The 22,211-nt window shown below is 53.4% G+C and overlaps 2 protein-coding genes across 13 annotated transcripts in view; one reads left to right on the forward strand and one right to left on the reverse strand.

Annotated features, from left to right (window-relative positions):
* ATF5 (activating transcription factor 5) overlaps positions 1-4,234 on the reverse strand; it is a 5,541-nt gene extending 1,307 nt beyond the window's left edge. The window contains exons 1-3 of the mRNA XM_011946511.1: positions 3,361-4,234; positions 1,740-2,036; positions 2-141 (exon numbers count right to left, since the gene is read on the reverse strand). Coding sequence (XP_011801901.1) covers positions 2-141; positions 1,740-1,917 — 318 coding nt within the window. The 5' untranslated portion in view covers positions 1,918-2,036; positions 3,361-4,234. The remainder of the gene's footprint in view (position 1; positions 142-1,739; positions 2,037-3,360) is intronic.
* NUP62 (nucleoporin 62kDa) overlaps positions 1-22,211 on the forward strand; it is a 59,454-nt gene that overhangs the window by 29,884 nt on the left and 7,359 nt on the right. For 3 of the 12 annotated variants that reach the window (XM_011946332.1, XM_011946331.1, XM_011946328.1), the window contains exon 1: positions 2,709-3,435. The exons of 1 other annotated variant lie outside the window; for it this stretch is intronic. The gene's annotated coding sequence lies outside the window, so the exon portion shown is untranslated. Of the gene's footprint in view, positions 1-2,708; positions 3,436-4,923; positions 5,022-14,474; positions 14,587-19,916; positions 20,113-20,475; positions 20,529-22,211 lie in introns of those variants that run through there. 8 more of the 12 variants (XM_011946333.1, XM_011946330.1, XM_011946337.1 and 5 more) reach the window with 7 other exon arrangements.

Below are 22,211 nucleotides of genomic sequence, written 5' to 3' on the forward strand. Positions count from 1 at the left end.
TCTTGAGGAGGGCGGCCATCGCTTCCAGGTCGGGTGGGGTTGGGGAAGGTTGGGGGAGGGTGCCTGGGGGGAAAGGGGGCTCCAGAGGGAGGAGAGCTGTGAAATCAACTCTCTCAGTCATCCAGTCAGAGAAGCCATCACCTGGGATTAAAGTGGGGAGGGACACAAAATTTCCTGAGTTGCTGGAGGGTGCCTGGGGGGAAAGGGGGCTCCAGAGGGAGAAGAGCTGTGAAATCAACTCTCTCAGTCATCCAGTCAGAGAAGCCATCACCTGGGATTAAAGTGGGGAGGGACACAAAATTTCCTGAGTTGCTGGTCTTCTGCCTAGTTGGGTGCTCACTCACATCTCATTCAGGCGCATCTATCCCATTCATTCAGTAAAACAACTAACCAGTGAATCATCAAACCAGTCAACAAACCAATAAACCAGTGAATAAACCAATAAACCAATAAACCAGTCAACCAACCAACCAACCAACCATCAACCATCTAACCACCCAGTCAACCAAGCAATCAACCAACCAACAAACCACTCAACCAACCAACCAACTGACGAATCAACCAACCAACCAATCAACCAATGAACTAGTCAACCAATCAATCAGGGAATCAGCCAACTAACCAAATAAACCAGTCAACCAATCAATCAACCCATTAATCAACCAATGAACCAGTTGACCAAAAACCAACAAATTAGCCAATGAGAGAATCAGTCTTAACCTATAAGAGGGTCCAGGGGAAAAAAAAAATTAAAAAATAAAAAAAGACAGGACCAGCCAACCAGTGACTCAACCAACAGTCAATCAAGCATTTCTTCAACCATACCAACATCTCCTTTACTGAGTACTCTGTATCTGCGGTGTCTCTATTAACTCTGTTCTTAAAAGGCAAACTAGATCACATTACACACATAGATACACACACCTTGTTTCATCTTTACTCATTAATTACTGAAAACCCACTATGTGCCAAGCATTTGGGATACAGTAATGAATAAAATGATTCCTGCCTCCTGAGGGCTTCTGCATATGCAGTTCCCTCCAACTAAAATGCTCTTCCCTTGGGTGTTTTCCTGGCTCATTCCTTTCTTTTTTTTTTTTTTTATTTTAATGGATAAAGTTTCACTCTGTTGCCCAGGCTGCAGTGCAGTGGCATCATCTTGGCTCACTGCAGCCTAGGCCTCCCAGGCTCAAGCGATCCTCCCACCTCAGGCTCCCAAGTAGCTGGGACTACAGGCGTGCGCCACCATGCCTGGCTAATTTTTTTTTCTTTTTTCCTATAGATATGAGGTCTTGCTATGTTGCCCAGGTCCTGAATTCCTGGACTAAAGCAATTCTCCCTCCTTGGCTTCCCACAGTGCTGGGATTACAGGCCACCATGCCTGGCTTCCTTCCCATCCTTTATGCCTCAGTCAACATGTTACCTACTTGGAGAAGGTTTTCTGGCTACCCACTCTGAATTAGGTCCCCTTTGTCATTTTGTAGCTCAGCTGCTAGGTGTTTCTTTTCTGACTTATTCCAATACACTCTCATTTAATTTGCCTCTGGTCTACTCTCCACAGTGTGAGCTGCTGGAGGGCACAGACCATGTTCTTCTTGTTCCCAGCTGTATCCTCAGCACCTAAAACAGTGCCTGGCACATTGTAGGCACTCAACATTTAATGAATACATGGATGAGTTCTTCCTCCCCCATCTTCCCCTGCCCTCCACTCCCCCGCTCCACCTTCCACCTGCCCTTACCTGCCAGGGGCTCTCCCCCCACTGGAAGCCCGCCCTCCAGGGCTCCCCCAAGGACCTCATAGGGAGCCACGGGGGCAGGGGCCGGGGGGAGTTTCCCATAGTCTACGAGCCATCCCAGCCCACTAGCTGGGAGCAGAGTCCTGTCCAGCTCCAGCCCCAGGGTCGCCAGGAGTGACATGGCTGTAGCACAGGTGCAGGGCACTGATGGCAACAGGAGCGGCTGCACCAGCAGCTGGGACGAGGCTCTGGAAGATGCTCAGCTGGACGAAGACAGGCACCAAGGCGAAAGTGGAAGACCTACACGTGTGAGACAAGAGTGGGTGGGGTCAGGAAAGCCTCATCCACTGGCCAAAATCATGGGGAAGCCAAGCCACACCCCCAGGCACGTCTATGGGGCTCCTCCCTCCCCCTTCCAACCACAGTTTATAACTAAGCCTCAGCCTCTCCGAATTCTAAATTTGCCCTTTCTTTACCCAAATCTGAGCCCCACCCACTCCCAAGGGAATTTCTTTAAGCCCTACGGTAGGACCGATGCCCCACCCTATCCCCCAATACAGAAACCTAAGGGTCTCCCAGGAAAATTACCTTAGGCCCCTCCCATCCACCTCAGAATATTCCGCTTCATGGAAAAACTCAATTCCAGGGACATTTTCTTCCAGCCACGCCCCTTGCCCTAAAATATTTCCTCTTGGCCCCACTGCCTTCCTAGCTTCCATCCCAAACCAGTGCCCAGGGGAACTGCCCCAGGCGCCAGCCCTTCAGCAGTTATCCACTCAAATCCCACTCCTCGCTTTGCCACTGCCCCTCCAGGCCCCGCCCCTCATTGTTTATTTAGCTCCGCCCCTCTCCGATTCCCCAGAGGCCCCGCCCCTGTCCCATCGAAGCCCCACCCCTCAGCTAAAGGTTGGCTTAGCCCCGCCCCTTCTCACAATAGGCTCGCGAAATCCCACCCATCGTGACGACAGTGGTTCTAGCCCCACCCACTTAGAGGACTGTCTCTAAGCCCCGCCTTCTCCCCTGTCAATCTAAGCCAGTCCCCGCCTCAGCAGGTGCCTGGTTTAAAAGGAAGGAAGTTGGGATGTGAGCCAGAGCAACGTGGAGCAAGGAGCGTGGAGGACGGTAGAGGGGGCAGGCAGAGAACGGCTACCCGAATGCCAGCCGTCCACACGCGGCTATGCGGCCGAGGGCCAAAGCGCATGCTACGTCTCCCGAGCTGTCCAATTGCTTTACACCTCCGCCTTCTTGGGGATCAGTGCGCATGTGCGGACACTCAGGGCCCGCCGCTCATTCATTACGGGGCACTGGTAGGCTACTGCGCAGGAACAACCAAGCACGCACAGAATCGTTTAGAAAAAGACCACACCCTCCCTTGGAGTGCGCAGGCGCAGCCACACGCCCGCTGACAAACATCGAGTCTCTAGAACTCTCTCAACGGGCCGCGGGTCCAGTGCGCATGCGCAGCCGCGCACCTTCGGCCCACCGTACCTCTTCTGCGCCTGCGCGACCGTGATTCCCCGCTCACAGCTCCCCTCCCCCCAGGCCTCCCTAAAGAGGGCCACGAGCTGCGAAAGGGCGGGAAAGGCGGTTGGGGAGGGAGAGGGAGAGGTAAGCGGTTACTCACTCCATGGCTGCAGCAAGGAGAGGCGGCGGCGGCCTCCGCTGAAGAAAAAAGGTGGGAGCGGAGAGCGCAGGCGTGGTGAGCGCGGAGACGGGCTGGGGGCACAAAGGGGTAGAGGCTACAGAGCCATGGCCGGGTCTACGCAGGCGGAGGCGGAGAACGCTGTAGTTAGAAGAGACCGTAATCTGAGGACGGGGAATGAGGCGGCCCCCGGGACTGGGGACAGATATACCCTGGGTGGCGCAACACGGCCCGCCCGGATTCTTCCGCGCCCCGCCCTCGCGGGGCCCCAACTGGGAGGCAGCCCGGTCCCCTCCTCCTGGGGATCGGGGGATCCGACCTCTTCCTTCCCACTGCTAAGGTCCAGGCCCCTCCTCCCTTTTGAACCGGGGATTCGGCCTCCTCCCTCTGAGCCGAGGATCCGGCCTTCTCCTCGTGGCTCCGGGTTCTGGTTTCCTCCTCCTGACTCTAAGCTCTGGTTTCTTTCTCTTTCTGCCTCTGAGGTCTGGGCCTGCTTCCTCCTGTGATTTTGTGGATCCAGCCTCATTCTCTTCCCGGAGACCTGCATCATTTAATCTCTGTTTCCCCTTCCCTGCTTGCAGAATTTCCTGCCAGCCACACTTTTTATGTTTTCATCCCCCAACTGCTGACCCCGAGAAACCCTCGTGGATTAGAGTCCAGCGTGAGTCACAGCACTCTCCCAAACACAGACCTGCCAGGATGGCCTCGGGCAAATAGCTTAAGTTCTCTTATTTCATTTCCCTATCCGTAATATAAGAAAAATCAGCTCTCCTGGTGGGTTTATGAAACTCAAATAAGACGGTGTCTGGCAAGCCTTATGCACAGAGTTCAACTCATACGTTCCTGTTCAATTTTTTTTTTTTTTTTTTTGGTGAGATGAAGTCTCTCCGTCTCTGTCGCCCAGGCTGGAGTACAGTGGCGCCATCTCGGCTCACTGCAAACTCCGCCGAGTTCACGCCATTCTCCTGCCCCAGCCTCCCGAGTAGCTAGGATTACAGGCAGTCGCCACCACACCCGGCTAATTTTTTGTATTTTTAGTAGAGACGGGGTTTCACCTTGTTAGCCAGGATGGTCTCGATCTCCTGACTTCGTGATCGGCCTGCCTTGGCCTCCCAAAGTGCTGGGCTTACAGGCGTGAGCCACCGCGCTCGGCCTCAACATATTTTATTGGGGCCCAGTCTCACTTCTTCCTTCCCCCTTGCAAGGGCCGCAGACGTTGCACTGTCCAACTCTTGCTGTCGTTCTTCTGTCTCCCTCATTCCTCTGAAGTGTCTGTTTCAGGCCATCCTCCTCTTCCGTTCCAAATGATGGGTGCCCAGGCCCCATCCCCTGGCAGGAATTCAGACATCGAGGCCCCAGCTGCGTCCTTTTCTCCATCCCTTGCCCTTGGCTTCCTTTCAGACAGTCCTTAGCTTCCATTGGATAGGAACTATCTCCCAACCCTGCCAAAAATGGAAGATCTCCAAGAGGGTAGCCATCTTGCCCCTTCTCATGCACAGGGCCCTCCACCAGCTGAGGTGGATGTCGGTCTTTTCTCTCTTGCAGAAACCCAGCTTGTCCCATCCACGTCAGGACATCCCAGCTGGAGTTCAACCTTCATCCCTTGTGTGGCAGTTAGGAGACTGAATCAAGGTCCAGAGAAGGTGGAGGAATCCTGGTATTGAGCGTTTTACACAAGCTTCTTTCTCCTCCCTTACCTGTTGTGGGCAGGAAGTCCTTCTTGGGATCTGACCACCTTCCCTTAGAGCACTTATTGTCCACTTTGCCAGTTTTTGAGCACCTGCCCTATATTTCCTTGAGTCTGTAGGGGTTGTGTTATCACTGAGACAGTATACAGAGTAGCAGCTAAGAGCATAAACTGAGCTTGTCCCATCCGTGGACCCGCATGTGGCCCAGAATAGCTTTGAATGCAGCCTAATACAAATTCGTAAACTTTCCTAAACCATGCGAATTTTTTGCGAGTTTTGTTTTTTTTTTTTTGAGCTCATCAACTATCATTAGTGTTATTTTATGTGTGGCCTAAGACAGTTCTTGCGATGTGGCCCCAGGAAGCCAAATTTTATACATCCCTGGCATAGACTCTGGAGCCAGATTTATGAGTTCAAAACCTGACTGCACCCCTTTTATTAGCTGTGTGACCCTAGCCATTTCCCTTCCCTGTGCCTCAGTTTCCCCTGTGGTACAAGGTGGCGTTAAGAATACCTGCCTCTGGGCCAGGCACGGTGGCTCACGCCTGTAATCCCACCACCCTGGGAGGCTGAAGTGGGCAGATTGCTTGAGCTCAGGAATTCGAGACCAGCCTGGGCAACATGGTGAAACCCTGTCTCTACCGAAAATACAAAAAAATAGCTGGTGTGGTGGTTTGTGCCTGTGGTCCCAGCTACTTGTGAGGCTAAGGCAGGAGGATCACTTGAACCCTGGGGTGGGGCGGAGGTTGCAGTAAGCAGAGATTGTGCCACCACACTCCAGCCTGGGTGACAGAGTGAGACCCTGTCTCAAAAAAAAAAAAAGTGCCTACCTCATAGGGCTGTTACGAGGATTAAATGAGTTAATCCACGTCGAGCGGTTAGACTAGTACCTGGGACACAGTAGGTGCTGCTTAAAAGTGGTTATTGTTACTGCTATAATTAAGGTGGATGTGTTCTCATTCCATTGCTGTGCAGTAAGTCCAACTTCCTTCCACTTCTCAGTATAGGTTTTTGAGCAAAAGCAGATGGAATTAAGGGTAGACTGTTGGACAGACTGCCAGTGGTAAGGACGCACAGATGTGCCCTACCCCAGCCCCCCACCGGCAGAATCTTCTCCTAAGAAGACCTAGATTATACATGGGAACTGGGTTTGGTTTGGTTTGGTTTGGTTTGGTTTTGAGACAGAGTCTTGCTCTGTCGCTCAGGCTGGAGTACAGTGGTATGATCTCGGCTCATTACAACCTCCGCTTTCTGGATTCAAGCAATTCTCCTGCTTCAGCCTCCCAAGTAGCTGGGATTACAGGCGCCCGTCACCCCGCCTGCTAATTTTTGTATTTTTAGTAGAGACGGGGTTTTGCCAATTTGGTCAAGCTGGTCTTGAACTCCTGACTTCAGGTGACCCCCTCCCCTTCCTCAGCCTCCCAAAGTGCTGGGATTTACAGGCGTGAGCCACCACACCCGGCCTTAAGCAAGACCTACCTGTTTTTTGGGGTTTTTTTTGGTTTGTTTTGTCTGTTTGTTTATTTTGAGACAGAGTCTCGCTTTGTTGCCCAGGCTGGATTGCACTGGCGCCATCTCAGCTCACTGCAACCACCACCTCCCAGGTTCGAGCCATTCTCCTGCCTCAGGCTCCCAAGTAGCTGGGACTACAGGCACCCACCACCACACCCGGCTAGTTTTTGTATTTTTAGTAGATGGGGTTTCTCCATGTTGGTCAGGCTGGTCTCGAACTCCTGACCTTGTGATCTGCCCGCTTCAGCCTCCCAAAGTGCTGGGATTACAGGCGTGAGCCACTGTGCCCAGCCTAAATAAAATTTTTTATTTTGGAATAATTTTAGATTGACTCGACAGAAAAGTTGCAAAGATAACGGAGAATTTCTCTATGCCCCTCACTTGGTTTTTGCCATTAACATCTTACATTACTTTGCTGCATTTGTCACAACCAAGGCAACATCAGTATGTTACCATTGACCAGATGCCATTCTTGATGCTGACCACACTTGATTCTGATTTTGGTAGTTCCTTAATGTCCTTTCTGGTGCTTCAGGATGCCACATCATATTTAGGCATCATGGCTCCACAGCCTTCTCTGGCTAGTGACTGGCTTTACCCTTTCCTTGTCATTCGTGACCCTGACCGTTTGGAAAAATGCTGGTTGGGTATTTTATGGAATGTGCTTCCATTTAGTTTTGTCTCGTACTTAGACTGGTATTGCAGGATATTGAGAGGATGGCCAGGTAGGATACTTTATTTTTATTTTTATTTTTTTAAGTAGAGATGGGGGCGGGGTCTCACTGTGTTGCCCGGGCTGGTCTTGAATTCCTGGTTCCTGAGCTCAAGTGATCCTCCTGCCTCACTCTTCCAAAGTGTGAGCATTACAAGCCTGAGCCACTGTGCCTGGCCTGGGTTTTTTTGTTTGTTTTTGTTTTGTTGTGTTGTGTTTTTTAGGTTTTTTTTGTTTTTTTGAGACAGAGTTTCGCTTTTGTTGCCCAGGCTGGAGTGCAATGGTGCCATCTTGGCTCACCGCAACCTCTGCCTCCTGGGTTCAAGAGATTTTCCTGCCTCAGCCTCCCGAGTAGCTAGGATTACAGTTATGCATCACCACACGTGGCTAATTTTGTATTTTTAGTAGAGACGGGATTTCTTAATGTTGGTCAAGCTGGTCTCAAACTCCCGACCTCAGATGATTTGCCCACCTCAGCCTCCCAAAGTGCTGGGATTACAGGCTTGAACCACCGGGCATGGCCCAGCCTGGGTAATTTTTAATAACTTGGTCAGTGGGAGAATTGCATTGCTGGCTACATGCGGTTTATGCTGGCTGCAGAGATGTCTGGGCAGGGACTCTGCTTCCCCTCCCCACCCCCGCCCCCATCTCAACCCTTTTGCTGTCTCTCTCTAGCTATTGGGTCCCACCCACTTTAGCCCAGCCAGACTAAGCAGCTGGACTCAGGCTGAGTGGGTGCCAATTGGCACCCTGAACTCTCCAGCCCCTCCCAGCCTGTTCTAGTTCACCATGGGTCATCAGTGGTTGCCTGTGACCCTACTCCCCAGATCTTCGAACCCTGAGTCCCCCCATGTGCACATTGCTAACCCAGGCTTATGGCCCCTTCAGGACTCATGTCCTGGCCTCCCCCAGCCTGGAGCTCCCCTTCAACTCCTGAGCTGGGGCTTCAAGCAAAGGTGGGGCTACTGGGGACTCTTTTTCCGTGCGGAGGGGCCTGGCTTGGGGAGTGAGGCAGTGGTTGCAGGCAGATTGCATCAGCCCTGGCTGTTTGACGGGAAGGGGGAATTGGGGAATTCTCTGGGGACCCCAGCACACCTGGCAACCGCTCCTGGTTAGCAGAGCCTTGGATAAGGGAGAACTCCAGCACAGCAAGAGTAGGGGGGGCGTGGAGAGGGAGAGAGATCAGCCACCCATGTAGGACCCTGAGAATCTGGGACTCAGTGCCAAGAAGGGCCCTCAGGTCACAGAGGCTTGTTAGCAGGAGACAAGACTGAGGTCCCAAGAGGTAAGGGGGGTTGTGAAAATCACGCTGCCAGTTAGATGGGACCTCAGCCTCCACCATGCTACACAGCTTCCAGGGCCCCAAGGCCCATGGTGGAGCCTCTGGGAGGCCTCCAAGCCCCAACCCTCACCTCAGGCCTGCTGCTGCTCACGACTGCCAAACGCTATTGATTCTCGCCTGCACCATGCCATCACCCTGCTATTGCCGCAACCTCTCAGTGCTTTCCCAATCAAGGTGGCCCTGGCATGATGAAAAAGGCTCTGAGTTTTGCATTAGACAGACCTGGGTTCTGGTCCTGAGCCCAGCACTCAGTTGTAGACTGGAGTGCAGACAGGGCCCTCGTCTGCCTGAACCTCTGCCGCCTTCTGCAATGTGGGTCAGAGCATGGGCCCTGGAGCCAGCCTGCTGGGTTCACACCCCAACTCCACCAGTTCTGTGACCCTCAGCAAGTGGCAGCCTCTCTGTGACTCAGTTTCCCCTCCATAAAATGGGGGTGAGATGGTCCATTGCAGCCGGTAGTTTTGAGGATTAAATGTGTAACTGTGCATAAAATACTTAGAGTGGGGCCTAGCCTATGGGAAGTGCCCTGTGAGTGATAGTTTCTGCTCGGTTCCCGTGCGGGAGCGCTGTGGAGATGATGTCGGTGAAACCAGCGCCTGTTGGAGCCCAGGTCTGTGCATGATTCTCTGTTCCCGCCATGCCTGCTTCTGCTTTCAGATCCGCCTTGCACAGATGTCTGCCTACGTGACTGCTCCCCTGAACGCTTCGAGGGCAAAGTCAGGGCCCTCCTCATTCCCAGAATCGTTCCCTACAACCCCCCACCCTGTGTTGCTATTTCTGTAGGCATCAATACATTTTCTAATGAGTTGTTCAGCACAGAGGCCAGCGAATGTGATACTGAGGTCCCTGAGAGGAGCCAGGGAGGGTAACTGGGTCACGCAGGCCAGGGGTGCCGGGGTTGAAGGTGGGTGTCCTGGCAAACAAGGGCAGGTAGGCCAAGGCCAGCTCAGTTGTGGAGAGGATGACGTGGGGGCTGGGAGACAGCACAGGCTGCCACGTGGCCCACAGTCCTCCAGAGTCCCTTCCCTCCCTTGCGCCACTCTTGTCCCTTCAGCAGAAGCAGTCACAGCTCTTACGCAAAAAAAAAAAAGGACACAGCAAACATAACAGCTGACACCGGTGTCCTAGAGCCCAGGATGCCATCACTTACCGCTTAGTGGCCTTGGACAAGACACTGCACTCCCCAACCTGTGGTCACCTCATCAGTAAAATGGGCACAATTGTAGAACTACCTCGGGGCAGTGTGGAGGGGCAGGGGGTTGACGGGGGAAGAGGCCTGGACCGGTGAACTGCTGACCACCTCGGGCCCGTGTCAGGCCCAGAGAGAGGGGTGGCCCCCAGAAGCTCCTGGGCGCCTGAAAGGCACAGGGGCCGCAGCAACACCGGCAGTGCTCGCTGCTGGTGCCGAGCTGCTGGTTTCACAGGAGAAGCTAGAAATCCAGATTTTTTTTTTCTGTGACATCCAAGTTTTTTTTTTTTTTGAGACGGAGTCTCGCTCTGTCGCCCGGGCTGGAGTGCAGTGGCCGGATCTCAGCTCACTGCAAGCTCCACCTCCCGGGTTTACGCCATTCTCCTGCCTCAGCCTCCCGAGTAGCTGGGACTACAGGCACCTGCCACCTCGCCCGGCTAGTTTTTTGTATTTTTTAGTAGAGACGGGGTTTCACCGGGTTAGCCAGGGTGGTCTTGATCTCCTGACCTCGTGATCCACCTGTCTCGGCCTCCCAAAGTGCTGGGATTACAGGCTTGAGCCACCGCGCCCGGCCAACATCCAAGTTTTAAAGGTAGGCAACTAATTCAGAAAAACCTGGAAAACCCCGGCAAACCACAAGTGTGGACAGGACTCGGGCCGTTGGCCCTCTGTGGCTTCCCTCCCCACAGCTGTCATCGTCTGCCCATAGCAGAGAGCAAAAGGAACCCAGCCCTCATTCTAAGAGTCTCCGAGGATTGGGGCTAGACCCCTCTGTGCTGGACTTTACAAGCAGTGAGACAGAGCAGGGCCTTGTTCCAACACAGCCCTGTCCCATGTGAAGTAGAGGAGGACAGTGTTTCTGGGGAGCAGAGGAGGAGGTCTAGAGAATCCTTCCTGAGGGTCAGGATGCCTGCTGGAAGCGGGGCTGGTGTCTTACTACTCTTCCTAGCCAACCGTCCGTGCCCCCAGCCAAAGGCCAGCAGGAGCACATTACTCATTGCGGCAGGAAGACTGTCCCCACCCAGGGACCCGCAGGGCACCTCAATAAGGAGGCGTTTGGACTAACTTTAGGAGTTGGGCTGTCAGGGGCAAGCCCATGATGTGGATCTATTTGATCTAGAGCCCGGAGAAGCAAAGGGAGCCGGTGCCCGTGTTAGGTGAGAAACAGCCAGCACCTCTGAGCCAGGGGGGTGTTTGGTCGTTTCTGTGGTTTGGACATGGTGCTGTCTGTGTTGAGGCGTGATTCAGGAGTGGGCTCGTTGTCTCGGTCCCTCGTGGTCGTGGTGGCCTGGCCTGGGGCTGGTGTTCTGGAAAGTTTGTGCAGCAAGAGAGCACCAGGGCCTTGCTGTCAGGGCTGCTTTCTCGCAGGAAATGCGCTCATCCTGCCAAGATGGAAGGCTGAGCCGCCACCGCTGCGTCCAGGGGAGCCTGCTCCTGCATTCGGTTGGTCCAGGACGTGTGATTCCTACAGGGTCGCTAGGGCATGGAGGAGAGTACCCAGGCTTGAGCCCAGCCAGCACTCATAGGATGGATGGTCATGGTAGGAGCTGCAGCGAGAGAGGCGGAGGTGGGGAGCCACGGTGGGAGGGCCTCACGGGACCCCCAGGCTCCCTAGGTGCCCCCTCAGCGGGCACGGGGGTACTCCCCATGGAGAGTTTTGAGGTCAGCGGCCATCAGAGCGCCAGGCCTTCGCCCAGTTTGATGCAGACTCCTTTGCCCTCTTCCTGACCTACTACAGAGCAGGAGTGGATGGGGGTTGGTAAGCAGCAGACGCCCCTCTTCCCTGCAGGAGTTTCAGGCCCTCATCTGCAGCTGGGGTGGGCGGATCATCCTGAATTGGATTTGAGAGTGAAGCCCAGGCTGGTCTGGAAGGTCATGGAGATGGCCCAGGAAGTCTCTGGAGAATGGGAAGGGGGACTGGATGAGGCAGGGGATGGTGGTGGTGGTGGCGGTGGGGAGCGAGGCTCAGTGTGATTGGGAGCCCAGCTGTGGGACCAGACGCCTGGGCCAGCCCTTACTGGCTGTGGGACTCATGGCAGGTAGTTTCAGTCCTCTCACTTTTTCCAGTTTGCTCATTTATAAGTGGGAACCATGATAATTTCCCCTCACCACATTGCCGGGGAAAGTTGAGTGAGAGAGAACAGGTGAAGCCCTGGAAACGGCCCCATGCATGAGAAATGCCATGAAATATGGTTGTGGAGATGGCCGCCGAGATGGGAAGGTGCTGTATTTGGTTCCAGTTCTCAAAATGAAAGCCACCCTGCCCCCATCCTCTGGCTGCCTTCACCTGGTTCCCAGAGAAACCTCCATAGCAACCGGCTCCACCACAGCCCGGCCTGGGCTCTTCCCTCCTTCCCCCACGAACATCACTGTCTGTCCCTGGGGAAGCTGATGTTGACGAGAAGAGGGGCTGTGGAGGGGGCACAGGTGTGCGCCGTTCCTCCCCCGCCACACACGCCTGTCTGCTGCTCTCAGAGTCCCTCAGCCCTCATGCCTCAGTCCCTCTCCAGGCCTTGGTGTCCTGTGCCTGCACCACCGACCAGAGCGTTTCAGCTCTAGGCTGTTCCCCAGCCTGTTCTCAACCAGCATTACCGGCCACCCCAAGGAGGGCATGGACCTGCCCTTAGAAACTCTGCCCAAGCCATTGCCCTCGGCATAAAGTCAGCTCTGAGCCTGATGTCTATGTGCCTCCACAGCCTCAGTGGCCTCTCAACCCCTTCCCAGCACCCCCTGGTTGGTTGGTTGAGTGGCTTTATTGAGATACTGTATAATCCACATGTGTTTATCAAAGTGTCCAACTTAGTGGCTTTAGTACACTGACAGAGTTGTGCAGCCATCACCACAATTTTAGAACATTTTGATCACCCTAAAAAGAAACTCCTGGGCCGGGCATGGTGGCTCACGCCTGTAATCCCAGCACTTTGGGAGACTGAGGTGGGCGGATCTCGAGGTCAAGAGATTGAGACCATCCTGGCCAACATGGTGAAACTCCGTCTCTACTAAAAATACAAAAGTTAGCTGGCTGTGCTGGCATGTGCCTGTAATCCCAGCTACTTGGGAGGCTGAGGCAGGAGAATAACTTGAACCGGGGAGGCGGAGGTTGCATGAGTTGAGATCATGCCACTGCACTCCAGCCTGGTGACAGAGCAAGATTCCGTCTCAGAAAAAAAAAAAGCCAGTGTGGTGGCACACACCTGTAATCCCAGCTATTAGGGAGGCTGAGGTGGGAGGCCCACTGGAGCCCGGGAGGTCGAGGCTGTGGGCTGTGATTGCACCACCGCACTTCATTCAGCCTGGGAGACAGAGTGAGACCCTGTCTTAGAAAAAAAAAAATTGTTTTAATGCAGTTAGGTAGAGGGAAAAAAAATCTTTCAATATAAGGGAAAGAAATAAAAGTTCTTGGCCAAAAAGGAAGAAGCCTTGGCACCAGAGTATTCCTCAGATCTCTTCCAGTCCTATTATTTCATATTAAGAGCGGTGGTTCTAGAATCTTCGTTAAAGTCTCTCTCTGGCTGTTTCCTGACTTTTCCGGGGTTGTCTTAGCGCATTCATTTTTCCTGTGGGGAAAATTGCTGTTGGTCGCACCACCTGAGCTCCTTTGGTAGCTTCTGGGCCTGGGGAGTGGAAAGGAGAAAGTAATTGCTAATTAGCCATGAAGTGACTTCAAGGGAAAGAAGGAGAGAAGATTGAGAACCAGTGAATCCAGGAATCATTTAGCTACTGCCTTGAGGCTGTCCTGTGTAGCAAGTGGCAGAGGCAGGATTTTGGTACCCTGGGCAAGTCGGCCCCCTCCGAGGGCCTTGGTCATCTACCCGGGCGAGGAGAATAAACCTGCTTAAAATGATTTCTAAGATACATAAAGAACAGTAGAGAACAGTGCATCTAGCAGGCTGCCTTTTGTATGCAGGTAGGGATAATACAAACCACGTTTTTGCTTAAATGCACAGCAAGTCGCTGCAAAGACTTGCAGTAGCAGCCTGTCTCCAGGGAGCAGGGCTGGGCGGCTGTGGGACTCAGGGAAGACAGGCCACAGTATTCCCTTTTGTACCTTTTGAGCTAGAACAATGTGAACATACTACCTATTCACAAAATGAATGTGTTTGTTTTTTGTTTTTTGAGACCGAGTTTTACTCTTGTTGCCCAGGCTGGAGTGCAGTGTTGCGATCTCGGCTCACTGCAACCTCCGCCTCCCAGGTTCAAGCGATTCTCCCGCCTCAGCCTCCTGAGTAGCTGGGATTACAGGCGTGCACCACCACACCTAGCTAATTTTGTAATTTTTTTTTAGTAGAGATGGGGTTTCTCCATGTTGGTCAGGCTGGTCTCAAACTCCCCACCTCAGGTGATCCGCCCCTCCACGCCCCCGCTCCCTGGCCTCCCAAAGTGCTGGGATTACAGGTATGAGTCACTGTACCCGGCCTAGTTTTTACTTTTTTAAGTACTCACCAATGTCACTGGGTTGTGGCAGGGTGGTGCGGCCTCCTGGGTAGTGAGCACACAGGAACATTTAGGCCTTGAAACATTAAACATCTGAACATGCAGTAAAAGTTCCAGTGACAGCCTGGGGAAAAGACAACCTGGTCCATCACAGCTTCTCCCCTTGCGGAGCTGACAGACACACAGCTACACACGCCCAGTTTCTTTGTCTCCACACAGGTCCTTCATGCAAGCCGGTTATGCCTGTAGGTTGAAAGGCATCAGGGAGGAAAATGGGACCAGAATGCCAGGTGGCCTAAGGAGGAGAGAGAGGACAGTTGAAAACCCACAGGTATCCCTGTCCCCTCCTCCCTCCCTGCTGTTGGGGACACCTGGTTCTGTGGAGGAGAGGTGGCCTTTTGATGGAGGTGAGCGTAGGGGTGGGAGAGAGGAGCTGAATTCCATGCCACAGATTTGGCTTAGAAAAGCAACCCCCGCTGGACATGGTGGCTCATGCCTGTAATGCTGGCACTTTGGGAGGCAGAGGTGGGAGGATGGCCTCAGCCCAGGAGTTGGAGACCAGCCTGGGCAACATAGTGAGACCCCATCTCTACAAAAATTCAAAAATTAGCTGGGCATGGTGGCATATGCCTGTAGTCCCAGCTAATGGGAGGCTAGGGCAGGAGGATCATTTGATCCCAGAAAGTTGAGGCTGCAGTGAGTCATGATTATACCACTGCACTGGATGACAGAGTGAGACCAAAAAGAAAGAAAAAGGAAAGCAGACCCTCTCCATGGCTCTGAGTTTTTTGTTTGTTTGTTTTGTGTGTTTGTTTTAGAGTCTCGCTTTGTTGCCCAGGCTGGAGTGCAGTGGTGCGATCTTGGCTCACTGCAACCTCCATCTCAACCTCTCAAGTAGCTGGGATTACAGGCATGCGCCACCACACTTGGCTAATTTTTGTACTTTTAGCAGAGACAGGGTTTCACCGTGTTGGTCAGGCTGGTCTCAAACTCCTGACCTCAGGTAATCCACCCACCTCAGCCTCCCAGAGTACTGGGATTACAGGCGTGAGCCACCATGCCCGGCCTGCTCTGTTTTCTACTAATGGGGTTGGCCATACCCCAGGCAGGGTAATTATGTAAGAGAGCGGGACAGGGAAGCCCAGGCCACACCGCCAGCTCCTGCCAGGTGACTGCAACAGTCTCCTCACTCCTCCCACACAGAGTCTCGGTGTGTCTTTCCAAACGTAACCCAGACCCTGACCCACTGGAGCCCACCCATGGCCTCATGCTCCCAAGGCACTCGTTGGCCTGGACCGCTTGAGCATCTTCCTTGGCTAAGGTCCACTTAAGAAGTTGTCGGTCATTTGACTTCAGTTCTTGAAGGGCAGACTTGGAGCTGATCTTCAGGGTTTAGGTGCACTTTCTTTAACACAAAGAAAAGAGGAACTGATTAAGGAGACAGTTAAGAAGCAGAGTAGTTAGACTTGTGGAGTTTGCAGACGGAGAATCCCAGCACTAGCACTCGTGGAGATGGTCCTGGTCGGAGGTCCCCATGGGAGGGCAAGTGAGGGAAGGCAGTGTCCGAGGATGGCGTCCGAGCCTCAGCTGGAATCAGATTTCCCTGGAAATCAGTCTGTCTCTGATTTCCCCTTGTTTCTCTCCTCTCCACTGCCTCGCTCTCTGCTCTTTTCTCCCCTGTTCTGGTCTCTCTGGTTCCACTGGTCATACATACTCTCCCAAATCTGAAACTGCGAATTCCATGGGGAAAGAGGAGGTCCTGCAGAGACAGCTCCATGCTGCCTCCTTCCTGCGTCTAGGCTCTGTGTTGTCCGCAGTGCCACCAGGTGGCTGTCAGCTGAATGCCATGGGCCTTTGTTCAGGTGCCTCCTGGAACTTTTTTATTTGTTTGAGACAGGATCTCGCTCTGTCGCCCAGGCTGGAGTATGGTGGCATGATCACAGCTCACTGCAGCCTTAAACTCCTGGGCTCAGGTCATCCTCGCACCTCTATCTGGGATCACAGGCACACACCACCATGCCAGGCTAAGTTTTGTATTTTTAGTAGAGACGATGAGGGTTGACCATGTTGACCAGGCTGGTCTCGAACTCCTGACCTCAGGCAATCTACCCACCTCAGCCTCCCAAAGTGCTGAGATTACAGATGTGAGCCACCACACTTGGCCAACACTTAATTCTAACATCTTTTCCTCAATGAAATCCTCCCGTCCCAGACACAATGTCAAGACTTGGCCCCGGAAAGCTCTGGTTTCCCATAGTGGGGCTGCTGTTTGCTGAGTGGCCTTGGGGAGTCTGCACTTGTTTCCCACCCAGGAAGGGCTCCGTGTGCTGCAGCACAGTGCTCCTGGCACAGTACCGGTTACACAGTAGGTCCTTAGTAAATGGTTGTTACTGAGTCCCTACTGTGTACCAGGCACTGCTCCAGGTGCTGTGGATGCAGCAGGGAACAAACGGAAATCTGGCCCAGTGGAGCCGACACCATCCCCACTGTTAGCCTTCCTCTGTGTTCGGAGGCAACCTTGTCCTTCCCTCCCGCCGTAGATGGCCTGTCATGGCTGGGTGTCAGTGGCAATCCACCCACACATATCCACAGCCCTGGCAGGGTTGCCCCAGCACCAGGGGATATCTGGATTTTCAGAGTCACATCTCACTTTCCTTTCTGTACCAGCCACCTTAGTCTCCATGCACAAGGGCAGACCTGCCCCTGACCCCAGCCCCTTTCTCAACCCCAGCTCTGCTCTGTGTATTCCCATCCACCTATCTAGATTTCATTCTGTTCTTTTTCCATCGTCCCTCAACCTACCCCCATTAGTTTCTAGTGGCTGCTGTAACAAGTCATCACAACTGTACTGGTTTAAAGCAACACGAATGTATTCTCACAGTGCTGGGGGTCCAGAGTCTAAATGGGTGCATGGTGCGTGGTTCCTTCGGGAGACTCTAGGGAAGAAGCTATGTCCTTCTCCAGCTCTAGAGGCTGAAGCCGCCTGTGTTCCTTGGCTTGTGGCCCCCTCATCTTCAAAGCCAGCAGCACAGCGTCTCAGTCCATTCCTCCATAGGCACATCTCCCTCTGACTCCTCTCCTGCCTCCCTGAAAGACCCTTATGGTCACCTGGGGCTCACGTGGATAAGCCAGGATAACCTGCTTATCGTCATCACATCTGCAGAGTTCCTTTGCCATGTAAGGTCACATTGACAGGTCCTGGATGCGGGTGTGGGCATGTTTGCGGGCCATTTTTCTGTCTACCCCTACACACACACACACACACACACCCCACACATCCTCCCTAATTCTTCCTTTCCTTTTGGTCCAAAGCTGAGGTCTCCTGTATTCTTTCCCAGGCACAGACTGCTGTCCCAGGCATCTAAGGAAAGGGGTTGGGGGCTGGTCACAGTGGCTCACACCTATAATCATAGCACTTTGGGAGGCCAAGGCGGATCACCTGAGGTCAGGAGTTCACGACCAGCCTGGCCAACATGGTGAGACCCCATCTTTACTAAAAATACAGAAATTAGCTGGGTGGGGTGGCGAGCGCCTGTAATCTCAGCTGCTCAGGAGGCTGAGGTGGGAGAATTGCTTGAACCCAGGAGGCGGAGGTTGTAGTGAGCCAAGATCACGCACGCCACTGCACTCCAGCCTGAGCGACAGAGCGAGACTCTGTCTCAAAAAAAAAAAGAAACTGGGACTTGGAGTGGCACAAGAATCACAGATGGAGGTACGGTGGTAGAGCTGACTGGAGGCTGGGGTGACAGCAAAGAACCCTGGTTCTCACAGGTGGGGGTGGGATGTACCCACCTGAATTCAGATGATCCTGCATCTGATCCCAGGCGGGTCTTCCTCCAGGTCCCCAGGGCTGTGAAGGTGCCTGTGTTGTTTGAAACCCAAGGGTAAATGTTGGGGCAGGCAGGAAGGGAAGGGACTGGCGGCTCTGCCAGCACTTCCCTTGGTGACCTCAAGGCAGTGCTTCTCTGGAGCTGTGTCCTGCCTGGGTGAACTACAGATGGTCACAGCCACCCAGCCCTGAGCACAGACCCAGGCATACCCTCCTCCTTTCCCTGGAAATGCACCCCTCCCTCAGTTTGGGTTCCTCCCTGTTTCCCCCACCGCCGCCAGCACCATCAGCCTCTTTGGTAAGGGAACTCTCCCCTTTGACAAATGTGGTAATTCCGGGATCAGAGCTCGTACTAGTTTGCATTTGTGAGAAACTTCCCAAGTTCTAGTATTTGTGGCTTTTTGTTTTTTGCCTCAAACTCCTGGGCTTAAGCAATCCTCCCGCCTTGGCCTCCAAAAGTGCTGGGATTATAGGCGTGAGCCATCATGCCTGGCCTGTCACTGTTAACCTGGACAGACCCTGTGGTCTTGGTGCAGGCTTTGCTAACTGGGAACAGACCCTGTGGTTTTGGTGCAAGTTTAACACTTTGCTCCAATTGTGATGCTGTCCTCTCTGAGTCCCAGTTCGGGCCTTGGGCTCTTGGCCTGGACCTTCTCCCAGTCTTCTCTAAGCCACCTGGCCTCCAGCCTCTACCCCTGCGATTCACCCCCCATGCCCATAAAGTCCTCCTGTGGCTCCCTCAACATCATGCCCGAACCGTTAGCATGGTATGTATGGCTCTGCCAAATTCTCCCGCCCATCACATGGCCCTGAGTCCCCAAGACCACCCTCCAGCTCAGTGATGAACTAAGACTCACAGAGCTCGGCAAAGCTTTCTACTCACAATCATGGTCACGGTTTATTATGGAGAAATGAAACAGACCGAAAACAGCAAAGGGGAGAGATACAAAAAGCTCCTTGAGGCTGGGCGCGGTGGCTCAAGCCTGTAATCCCAGCACTTTGGGAGGCCGAGACGGGTGGATCACGAGGTCAGGAGATCGAGACCATCCTGGCTAACACCGTGAAACCCCGTCTCTACTAAAAAATACAAAAAACTAGCCGGGCGAGGTGGCGGGCGCCTGTAGTCCCGGCTACTCGGGAGGCTGAGGCAGGAGAATGGCGTAAACCCGGGAGGCGGAGCTTGCAGTGAGCTGAGATCCGGCCACTGCACTCCAGCCTGGGCGATAGAGCGAGACTCTGTCTCAAAAAAAAAAAGAAAAAGCTCCTTGAGAGACCAGGCACGAGCTTCCAGCTGTCCTCTCCAGGTAGGATTCCATGGACAGCGCTCAGTTCTCCCAGCAACAGTGTGTGGTAACAGTTACGGAGTGTTGGCGGCCTGGGTTGTGGGGAGGAGCAGTTCTGTAGGCATGGAGCACCTGTGTGGCTAAACTGAGGTCTGCTGTCTGCAGTCCCTCCAGAGGTTGTGCTGATACCGTATGACCCACAGCCCCCACTGTAGGTGACAGCGTTAACATGGACTCCCTGGAGTGGCCTGAGGCCCCAGGTAAACAAAGACGCTCTTATCTGGCAGGACATTTCAAGAACATAAGAGATTCTCCCAGAGCTGGTCAAGGGCCATTTTCTCTCTTTGGAATGTGCAGATTTTAACAGCTCATGCTTGGCAAGTCAGTCCTTCACATATAAACATCTCCCTTCAGAAGCACCAAATCACTTAGCACCCAGAGGCATATCTGCTGTTTCAGCCTCCCTGTCTTCCCGTAGGCCTTTCCTCCTGCCTGGACGGCTCCTCTCCCCTCCCCATCCTTTCCCTGGCTGATGCTGCATCTGCAACACTCAGCTCCCCCCTGGAACCTGCTCCCACAGCATGTAACCCAGCCCTGCCCCCGCCCCTGCCCTGATCCCTGACTATAGAGCTGACATTTGACTCTGGCTGCCTCGAGGGCAGGGGCCATGGCTTAGCTGACCACTCTGGGCTTCAGTTTCCCATTTGTAAAATGGATCTGCCCCAAAGTTTGCTTTTAGGAAACGGTGAGTAATGATAATATCTTTTTTTTTTTTTTTCTCCAGATGGGGTCTCACTCTTTTGCCCAGGCTGGAGTGCAGTGGCACAATCACTGCAGCCTCCACCTCCCTGGGCTCCAGTGATCCTCCCATCTCAGCCAACTCATTTTTGTATTTTTTTGTAGAGACAGGATCTCGCTATGTTGGCCAGGCTGTTCTCGAGTTCCTGAGCTCAAGCAATCCTCCCACCTCAGCCTCCCAAAGTGCTGGGATTACAGGCATGAGCCACCATGCCCGGCCTGCTCTGTTTTCTACTAATGGGGTTGGCCATACCCCAGGCAGGGTAATTATGTAAGAGAGCGGGACAGGGAAGCCCAGGCCACACCGCCAGCTCCTGCCAGGTGACTGCAACAGTCTCCTCACTCCTCCCACACAGAGTCTCGGTGTGTCTTTCCAAACGTAACCCAGACCCTGACCCACTGGAGCCCACCCATGGCCTCATGCTCCCAAGGCACTCGTTGGCCTGGACCGCTTGAGCATCTTCCTTGGCTAAGGTCCACTTAAGAAGTTGTCGGTCATTTGACTTCAGTTCTTGAAGGGCAGACTTGGAGCTGATCTTCAGGGTTTAGGTGCACTTTCTTTAACACAAAGAAAAGAGGAACTGATTAAGGAGACAGTTAAGAAGCAGAGTAGTTAGACTTGTGGAGTTTGCAGACGGAGAATCCCAGCACTAGCACTCGTGGAGATGGTCCTGGTCGGAGGTCCCCATGGGAGGGCAAGTGAGGGAAGGCAGTGTCCGAGGATGGCGTCCGAGCCTCAGCTGGAATCAGATTTCCCTGGAAATCAGTCTGTCTCTGATTTCCCCTTGTTTCTCTCCTCTCCACTGCCTCGCTCTCTGCTCTTTTCTCCCCTGTTCTGGTCTCTCTGGTTCCACTGGTCATACATACTCTCCCAAATCTGAAACTGCGAATTCCATGGGGAAAGAGGAGGTCCTGCAGAGACAGCTCCATGCTGCCTCCTTCCTGCGTCTAGGCTCTGTGTTGTCCGCAGTGCCACCAGGTGGCTGTCAGCTGAATGCCATGGGCCTTTGTTCAGGTGCCTCCTGGAACTTTTTTATTTGTTTGAGACAGGATCTCGCTCTGTCGCCCAGGCTGGAGTATGGTGGCATGATCACAGCTCACTGCAGCCTTAAACTCCTGGGCTCAGGTCATCCTCGCACCTCTATCTGGGATCACAGGCACACACCACCATGCCAGGCTAAGTTTTGTATTTTTAGTAGAGACGATGAGGGTTGACCATGTTGACCAGGCTGGTCTCGAACTCCTGACCTCAGGCAATCTACCCACCTCAGCCTCCCAAAGTGCTGAGATTACAGATGTGAGCCACCACACTTGGCCAACACTTAATTCTAACATCTTTTCCTCAATGAAATCCTCCCGTCCCAGACACAATGTCAAGACTTGGCCCCGGAAAGCTCTGGTTTCCCATAGTGGGGCTGCTGTTTGCTGAGTGGCCTTGGGGAGTCTGCACTTGTTTCCCACCCAGGAAGGGCTCCGTGTGCTGCAGCACAGTGCTCCTGGCACAGTACCGGTTACACAGTAGGTCCTTAGTAAATGGTTGTTACTGAGTCCCTACTGTGTACCAGGCACTGCTCCAGGTGCTGTGGATGCAGCAGGGAACAAACGGAAATCTGGCCCAGTGGAGCCGACACCATCCCCACTGTTAGCCTTCCTCTGTGTTCGGAGGCAACCTTGTCCTTCCCTCCCGCCGTAGATGGCCTGTCATGGCTGGGTGTCAGTGGCAATCCACCCACACATATCCACAGCCCTGGCAGGGTTGCCCCAGCACCAGGGGATATCTGGATTTTCAGAGTCACATCTCACTTTCCTTTCTGTACCAGCCACCTTAGTCTCCATGCACAAGGGCAGACCTGCCCCTGACCCCAGCCCCTTTCTCAACCCCAGCTCTGCTCTGTGTATTCCCATCCACCTATCTAGATTTCATTCTGTTCTTTTTCCATCGTCCCTCAACCTACCCCCATTAGTTTCTAGTGGCTGCTGTAACAAGTCATCACAACTGTACTGGTTTAAAGCAACACGAATGTATTCTCACAGTGCTGGGGGTCC

Source organism: Colobus angolensis, unplaced genomic scaffold, assembly GCF_000951035.1.
Source record: "Colobus angolensis palliatus isolate OR3802 unplaced genomic scaffold, Cang.pa_1.0 Scaffold25, whole genome shotgun sequence".
NCBI lineage: Eukaryota > Metazoa > Chordata > Mammalia > Primates > Cercopithecidae > Colobus > Colobus angolensis.